Here is an 8,576-nt window from a genome sequence, read left to right on the forward strand (position 1 = left end):
TCTGCAAGGTGCACCACCCGTAGAACAAAAACGCTGTTAGTGAGGTGGGCAGCACGGGCATCTCCCCGGAGGGGCCGCACAAGCGCTTGGTTCCCAGGGGACGCTGGCCGGGAGGGGGAGCAGGCAGCAGGGCAGCCTCGGGGTTGGGGCTGCCAGAGCCAGCGCTGCCTGGAGCTCACGGTGCCCTGGGCACACGCCGCCAGGGACTGAAGCAGCCACTGCTGCTGCTGAGACGTTTGGCAGGCGGGGAGGCCGGAGAGCAGAGAGGGGATGGGGGGAGGCCTTGGGGGGGTGGGGTGGAGGGTGGGAAGTGGCAGCAGGAAGATAGGAATGGGGGGGGGGCCCAGGAGGCAGCAGATGCTCTGAGGTCACCCTCCAGGCACGGCTCAGTGTGACACCCCCCCTCCACCGCCTTTGCAGAGCCTTGAAGGGCGCCCCACGCACCCCCCCCAGGGCACCAGCCAGCCTGGGACTGCGGAGCTCTGGGCCGGCTGGGGTGGGCGGGGGGCCCCTCCGGCCCTGGGTGCGGCGGGGAGGGGACTGGGCCCCGCAGCCCTGGCACCAGAGGGGAAGGACTCAGGCTCTGCCAGCCCGGACAGGTGCAGAGGGGGGTCTGCCCAGGCTCTGGGGGGGCCGGGGGCTCACCGGGGGCAGGGGGAGGGGCGGCCGGTCAGGGTTTGCCTTTTCCCGGACTGGAGGGAGGAAAGCGGGGGGGGGGGGGAGGGTCAGTGTCTGGGCCAGGCACCACGGGGTGGGCGGAGAGAAGGGGGGGCCCGAGGGGAGGGGGCGGAGCATCCCTGGGAACACCAGCCCCCAGCGCCTGGGGCTGTATTTAGAGGGCACCCGGCAAACCCGGCGGCAGGGAGTCTGGGCGCTGGATCCCTCCGGCCTGGGCACAGAACAGGTACGTGCCGGACACGGGGAAACGCGGGGGGGGGGGGGGCAGGGGAGGTGCCCGGGCAAAGGAGGGAACTTCCCAAGCAAAGTGCAGAGCTGACTCCACCGCCCTGGTGTCTCCCCTTCTGTCCCCCCAGCACTGACCCCTCTGAGCCCTGAACCCCCGATCTCCTCCTTCCCCCCCTTTCTACTCCACCTGCCCCCCCACATCTCCCACCACTCCCCATTGCCCCAGCGCCCCTGCCCCAGGAATCGTTCCTGCCTGGCCCCACATCCCAGCACACACACGGGGGCAAGGTGAGGGGCAGAGGCCCCCCAATTCTATGCACACAGCCAGGGCAGAGGGCCTCGTTCCCCCTCCCTCCCTCCGATGATCCTGGCACACACGGGGGCGAGAGAGGGACTCAGAACCACCCACACCCTGGAGCAGACACAGGTCGGGGGCTCAGGGCCGCGTGTGCCAGGGGCCGAGGGAGGGGTCCCTCTGCTCTGCCCCCTTGTCTCTTTCCCAGTGCCCTGGCTCTCCCCACGCCCGGAAGTTCTCCAGTGGGGCCAAAGTGCAAGGGACGGTTGTTGAGACGTGTTGGGATTCTCATGTGAACACACAAAACCCAGCCACAACCACGGCCGGCTGCCTGCAGCGACTCTGGCGCACACTGGGCTCCGTGGGGTACAAGTGGGCTCCGTGGGGTACAAGTGGGCTCCATGGGGTACAAGTGGGCTCCGTGGGTGTCTAGGGAAAGCTTGTGCGTTGCTGCGTCTGTCTGTCCTGCTCCCCTGCCTGTGGGCTGTGTGCGGAGGGGAGGCGTGTCGGCTCCGTGCTGGGATCGCAGGGGTTTGCTTCTGGGAGACACAACAGGCGTCCCCACCGAGGGTGGCAGGGCCGATGGGCCGGCGAGTCGAGGCTCTGGGCGGGCCGTGGACGTTCGGGGGGGCCCATCCCCAGCTGAGGAGTTTTGCTGTGACTCTGCAGAAGAGCGTCTGAGCCACGGCTGCCGGGCGGAGTCACGCCTGGACAAGGGACTTGCTCCTGTGACAAACAACACAAGAGCCACGGGATTCCCGCCACGTGGGCAAGGGGAGAAAACGGCCCCTGGAGATTCCTCCATTTGGGCTTCGCTCCGGCTCCTCCCTGCAGGAGCATCTCTGCTAGGAACTGAGCCGGGCAGGACTGACGGCCCCTCCCAGCACAGGGCGTGTCCCGGAGACTTGTGATAGCAGAATATCCCATCCCGGCGACACGCCTGCGCCAGGATCCCTGCATTGCTGGGGGGATGGAATTCGAGTCCTTCACTGATTTCACTCTCGGCCTCTTCTCTCTTTTCCTCATAACCCTTCCATGTTGGATGCTAGAGGACGGGCCCGGCGGGTTGGGTTGCATAAAATCTGGGGTATAAATTGACCGGGGACTGTGGCTGCTCCGTTGCGTTGGGAGAACCTGTCTGGATCTGGGGAGACTGGGTTTCCTAACTTTCATCTGTGCCAGGTGCGCTGCGGGTTGTGGTACTGGAGAAGCCGGAGTGTCTAAGACACGGGTGGCCAACCTGCGGCTCGTGAGCCACGTGCAGCTCTTAAAAGAAAACATGGAGGCTCCCGCACTCGCACCCACAGTCGCGGCTCTGGAAGGAGTTGCATGTTTCTCTCTGAAGGAGACGGAGCCGGAGTCGGAGCATCCCGAGCAGACTTCCAAACGGCTGACTTAAAAGGGCAATGGCTGCTTTACTCTTAAAAGGGCAAACTGGGTTTTTTTCTTTTTTGCTTGACCAAACGGCACCTGGGGCTTTTTTTTTCCTCAACACATTTCTTCCCTTGGCTCTTTGCACTGTATCCAGGAGCGGCCCGAGGCGAGCTGTGGCAGCTGGTGCATCAGGCGGAACGCACAATCGGCGCCCCCTCCCGCACGGCCGTCAATGGATTGACATCATCAGTGGGCGCACTGTGCGCCCCGTGACATCATCATTGGGTGCACTGTGCGCCCCGTGACATCATCATTGGGTGCACTGTGCGCCCCGTGACATCATCATTGGGTGCACTGTGCGCCCCGTGACATCATCATTGGGTGCACTGTGCACCCCGTGACATCATCATTGGGTGCCCCGGGTGCCCCGTTGAAGGCGGTGCCCTAAGCGACAGCCAAGTCGGCCTATAGTCATGGGCCGCCCCTAACTGTATCCACCACTAGTTTGGCTCTTCGTCTGTAACGAGTTGGCCGCCCCAGTCTGCTTTAACCACTAGACCCCGCTCCCTTCCCTGTGTGAGGGAAACAACCCAGGAGTCCATAGTTCCAGCCCCATCCTGCACTTGCTCTTGTCCTCACCTCCCTCTCAGGGCGGGAAGAGGACCCAGGAGTGTGGGTGCCCAGTTTCCCCTCCCTCGCCCATCGTACCCCACGGCAGACGTCCAATGGGACCAGGATGATCAGGATCTGGCCCCAGGCACCTTCCCGCTGGTGGACTAAAGACTGACACACGTAGGAGGGGATTAGGGCATGAGCCTTGGGAGCTGCAACTCACGTCCTCAGCCACTGCAGAAAGAAAGAAAGAAAGAAAGAAAGAAAGAAAGAAAGAAAGAAAGAAAGAAAGAAAGAAAGCAGCCAGGCAGAGTGACCCCAGAGCTAACCGAACCGGCCTGGCGGTGGCTCATCTCCAGCAGGGGGAGAAGGGACGAGGACGTGAGCGGGAAATTCCCCAGTGCATTGGGAGAACGGCTCCCGGGGCGTGTTTAGACCTTGGCTCGGGGAGTCCAGTTTGCACCCGAATCCCAGCTCAGCAGAATCTCTCTCCGGTCTGTGTTTGGAGGTTTCTGTCTCAGGCTGGCAGCTTGCAAGTCTGAAATTGTACCGGGGGCCTTTTGTATGTTGCTGCTCTTAATGCCTGATCTGTGTCCACTGATCCATCTACGCAGGGGGAGTCTGGTTTGGCCGATGCCCAGGGCAGGGGGCGTTGCTGGCACCCGATGGCCTATGTCACCTTAAAGGATCCTGACACAAGGAGGGGAGATGCACCCGGGGGTGGGGGTGGGGATGTGCACAGCAGCTTGTCCATTGCATGGAATGAAAACTACTCACCCATCTGTGTTTTATACGCCCTTCTACACACTACAAACCCAAGTGCCACCTAGTGGACAGAATCAGAACTTCCGGCTTCTGTGTGTCAAAGCCCCTGCACTGCTCACCTCCTGCATCAATTCTCTGTTAGATTCAGAGGGGTGGGCCGACTTTAACATAGGTTGTTGGAATCTTTCCTCTCACATGCAGGGAGAGTTCTATCAGCCTGGATGTTGCTGGGATGCTGGTAGCGTGTGTGGTGCCTGCGGAACTCCCTGCCACTGGATTCCCATTAATGAAGGCTCTCTCTGTTTCTCTCCCACTAGGGAGGCTCAGACACAGAAAGCCGCTCCCTGGTGAGGGCGCCCTGGTACCAGCCATGCTGAGTTGCAGCATCTTCATCCCGCTCCTCCTCTTTCTCCCTGGAGTCTCCCCCTACTGCTACACCGCCACGGCTGAGAAGTGCAGAGAGACGACGCCCTCGATGCCTTGGCACAGCCTGGTGGGGAAGGGCATCGACATCACCACGCTGGGCTGGACGGAGGCCTCCGTGCTGGACACCAGCCTGTGGCAGGGCCCTGATGGCACCTGCACCCTGTGCCAGACCCCGCGGCAGGACAGGAAGATGCCGCTGGCCGTGGTGGACTGGAAGGAAACCGTTGCCTGCAAACAGGAGGTGAGAAGCTCGGTGGAGGAGTCGGCTGTGGCCGTGGCCCAGGCCGTGGCATCGGCTGTGACCAGCGACTGGAAGAAGGAGCTGGGTCTGACGGAGGAGACGAAAGACCTGGCCCTGGGGGGGGCGCGATCCCCGCTCGCCAGCTTCGCCTACGAGAAGGAGCAGCAGGACAAGTACATGTTTGTGCTCAATGAGGTGTCCTGTGTGTTTTACAGGTGAGAATCCCCCGGTAGGTCCCCCGCCCTGCTCCCTGCAGCACAGCGCCCCCTGCTGGGCCCCCGCCCCGCCCCCTGCAGCACAGCGCCCCCTGCTGGGCCCCCGCCCCGCCCCCTGCAGCACAGCGCCCCCTGCTGGGCCCCCGCCCCGCCCCCTGCAGCACACCGCCCCCTGCTGGGCCCCCGCCCTGCCCCCTGCAGCACAGCGCCCCCTGCTGGCCCGCGCCCCGCCCCCTGCAGCACAGCGCCCCCTGCTGGGCCCCCGCCCCGCCCCCTGCAGCACAGCGCCCCCTGCTGGGCCCCCGCCCCGCCCCCTGCAGCACACCGCCCCCTGCTGGGCCCCCGCCCTGCCCCCTGCAGCACAGCGCCCCCTGCTGGCCCGCGCCCCGCCCCCTGCAGCACAGCGCCCCCTGCTGGGCCCCCACCCTGCTCCCTGCAGCGCAGCGCCCCCTGCTGGGCCCCCGCCCCGCTCCCTGCAGCACAGCGCCCCCTGCTGGGCCCCCGCCCCGCCCCCTGCAGCACAGCGCCCACTGCTGAGCCTCTGCCCTGCTCCCGGCCGTGCAGCTCCCTCTATTGCTGCACTGGGGCAATGGGGCAGCACTTACTGCGAGGGGAGAGCACCTCTTGCTGAGCCCCACACACATACCAGTGAAGCCAGTAAGCGGAACTAGGGAAGTGGGTCAGTCTGTGCTGGGGGAAGGTCTCTGATTGGCTTCTAACTCCTCCCCCAACTCCTCTCTCTTTCCCCTCTGGGCAGGGTGCAGCTCACACAAAGCCCCTCTCTGACGTCCCTCTTCTCCCGGGACCTGGGCACGCTTCCACTCGCCTACAAGCTGTCCACATACCAGCCCTTTCTGGCCAAGTACGGCACCCACTATGCAATGCTGCCTGCGCTGGGCGGGCGTGTGCGGCAGCTGACGGCCGTCCCGACCTGCCTGGCCGCGCTGGACCGGCTGACAGACATTGAAATCAAGACGCGCTTGGCCTCTGAATTCCTGCAAGCCCTGGGCTTGAACCCATTCCTCGATGGCTCCCACGCCCGCGAGCCAAGCAGCCAGGGCAGGCTGAGCTCCCCGGTGCCCTACCTGGAGAAGCACATCGAGGTGACGGGGGGGGACAGCCACACCCAGGAACTCTTCTCCACCACCCAGAACACCACGACATTCTCAGCCTGGCTGGAGAGCCTCCACACCAGCCCCGGCCTGGTCTCCTACTCCCTGGCGCCCATCCACACCCTGGTGGGGCCGGGAGACCCTCGGCGGGAGGCGCTGAGGCAGGCAGTGAAGGAGTACGTGGCTGAGCGGGGGCTGAGGAGGAGGTGCCCGCAGCACTGCCCAGAAGGCGGCTCCGTCGACTCCTGCAAATGTCACTGCTCCAGCAGCTCCCTCACCGACTCCACGTGCTGCCCCCTCCGGCGGGGCCTGGCCCGGCTCAGTGTCCACGTGCAGTGGGGCAGGGACCTGTGGGGGGACCACATAACTGCCACCGATGCCTACGTCAAGGTCTTCTTCCGAGGCCGGGAGCTGCAGACGGGCCACATTGACAACGACAACAACCCCGAGTGGGACCACGACATGGACTTCGGGGAGGTGACGCTGCCGGTGTGGCCTGAACTGCACGTGGAGGTGTGGGACAAAGACCGGTGGGAAGACGACCTGCTGGGAACCTGCAGCGCCCATCTCAAGGCTGTCCGGAGGGGCATGCTCCTCTGCCACCTGGAATGGGGCCATGTGGTGTTTTCCTACTCGCTGGAGTGCAGGCCCCACCTGGGGGGGGACAGCTGCTGGGAGTACGTGCCGGTGAGGGGCTAAGGTGGCGGGGCAAGAGGTGGCCAGCGGGCCAGATTCACCCCTCCAAGGCACCGGATCTGGCCTGTGGCTGCTTCGCTGGGACCCTTGTGCACAGAGCAGCTCACACTTGAACATCCGGCTGCTCTCTGCTCCGGACACTGGGCAGGGGCGGGAGGCGGGGATGGAGCAGGGACTGTGTGAATTCTGCTTGCTTCTGGGTTCGCTCTCTTTGCCTTGTGGGGGGCGGTGTGATCTGTTCTGCAATGACTCTGTGTGTGGGTGGGTGCCTCAGTTTCCCCGGGCACTGCCACACTATCTGGACGAGGAGGGGGAGGCTGGGGAGGACTCACTGGGGAGGAATATGCAGCCTCTCCGTCCTGAGGGCCAGGAGACAGCAGGTAACCTCCTGGGCCAGGAAAGGGAACAAAGGGGGCTGCGGGGGGGACCCCTTCTCCCCGAAGATACTGGCTGCTCTGGGTCCCTGTGCTACACTGTGTCCCTGCCAACCAATAAACCTTCCATTCTACCGGTCGGCTGAGAGTCCCGTCTGGCTGCGGATGGGGGGCAGGGCCCGGGGACTCCCCCACACCCAGTGACAGGAGGGAAGGCATCCCGTGTTGCTCCGCCCCCAGCAAAATCTCTCCGTTCCCATTGGACGGTTTCCAGACAGCAGCTGGGACATTTGGCTGGGAGCAGCTTGTGAAGTCTCTGTCCGTCCAACCTCCTGCCCCCATGGCTGGAGCAGAGCCACGCGGAGCAGCCGGGCGACCCGCCTGGGCCCACAGCATGCAGGTACGGAGCCTGCCCCAGGTTCCTGCAGGGCTGTGGGGGGGAGCTGTCTAGGTTCACGTCCAGGTGACACTTCAATACAGATTCTCAGCCACCCTCGAAAGCCCTGGAGTCCAGGAGATGGTCGAGGCGGCTGCCAGGAAGGTGAAACTTGCTCCTGTGTGTCCACATGGTATCTCCATCGCCACCCCCACGTTCTCTCCAACAGGGGGCAGTGGCCACAATAGCTCCGCCCCCAATTTTATCCACCAATCAGACCGTGTGTCCATCCCCCTAGTTCTGATTGGTTCATTCCCACGTCCGTCCCCCTGGATCATGCATAAGAAGCCAGGGAGCAGACTGGGGACGGCTCACTCAGCCATGGCTGGCCTTACGGAACCGAGGCAAGGAGAGAGGGATCAGGGCTCCCCACTGCCCTGTCCTGCTGGGACAGATCCCCTGGTCTCCCCCAGACGAGGCAGAGTTGGGGTGACCGCCCCTCCGCACAGCAAAGCAGACCCTGAACCAGCTTTGCAATGCTCCAGCTGGGTACTGTCTGTGTTCGAGCCCGGAGTGAGTGGATCAGAACTGGGATCCATCTGCACAGGGCTCAGCCCTGCTCTGATGTGGCTCTGACCCCCTCCCGCACCCCGAAGCTGCGCTGACCTCTGGTCTCGACACGGTCTTGAGCAAGACGCGGGGTTGGGAACAGCCCCCCCTCTTGATCCTCCATCAGCTGCAGCTAAATCGCCGGGGCTGATGTCACCCAACCTGGGCCCGTGCCCGGATCCCTCACTTGTGTCTGGCTTCCAGGGTGGCAGCCGTGGCTGAGCGAGCTGACCCTGCCCCCCTGCCCGGGCCGGGCTTGGAGATGCCCCGTCCCCCCGGAGAACAGGAACGAATGGACCGAAATCGGCAATTTGGGAATGAAGTCGGATTGGTGGACAAACTGGGGGGAGGGGCATATTAGAGCCACGCCTCCTTCATTGTGCTGGGCCTTGGAGCTGAGCCGGGATCAGGCCAGATGGAAGGACCCAGGTAACATGTTGGCTCTGGCTAAATCCCAAGCATCCCGAGGTGAGACGAGGCTTTTCGGCCCCCTCCCTCCTGCTCTTCCTTCCCTCCCCCTCTTCCTCTCTCTGCGTCTCTTGGAGACGTGTCTGGCCCGGCCTCCCCTCCGGCCT

General features: G+C 64.1%; 1 protein-coding gene across 1 annotated transcript; it reads left to right on the plus strand.

The window, feature by feature from the left end:
* The first annotated feature begins 748 nt into the window (after positions 1-748).
* On the plus strand, positions 749-7,150 carry LOC112547640 (perforin-1-like). Its single transcript, XM_075928678.1, has 3 exons — positions 749-904; positions 4,270-4,834; positions 5,592-7,150. The coding sequence occupies exons 2-3, from the start codon at positions 4,323-4,325 to the stop codon at positions 6,643-6,645; spliced, it is 1,566 nt and encodes a 521-aa protein (XP_075784793.1). The 5' UTR covers positions 749-904; positions 4,270-4,322; the 3' UTR covers positions 6,646-7,150.
* Positions 7,151-8,576: the final 1,426 nt, after the last annotated feature.

Source organism: Pelodiscus sinensis, chromosome 4 (genome assembly GCF_049634645.1).
Source record: "Pelodiscus sinensis isolate JC-2024 chromosome 4, ASM4963464v1, whole genome shotgun sequence".
NCBI lineage: Eukaryota > Metazoa > Chordata > Testudines > Trionychidae > Pelodiscus > Pelodiscus sinensis.

Coding starts and splice junctions, on each gene's coding strand:
- LOC112547640 (XM_075928678.1), top strand. CDS start 4,323: ATGCTGAGTTGCAGCATCTTCATCCCGCTCCTCCTCTTTCTCCCTGGA. Junction 4,835..5,591: donor GTGTCCTGTGTGTTTTACAG/GTGAGAATCCCC, acceptor CCCTCTGGGCAG/GGTGCAGCTCACACAAAGCC.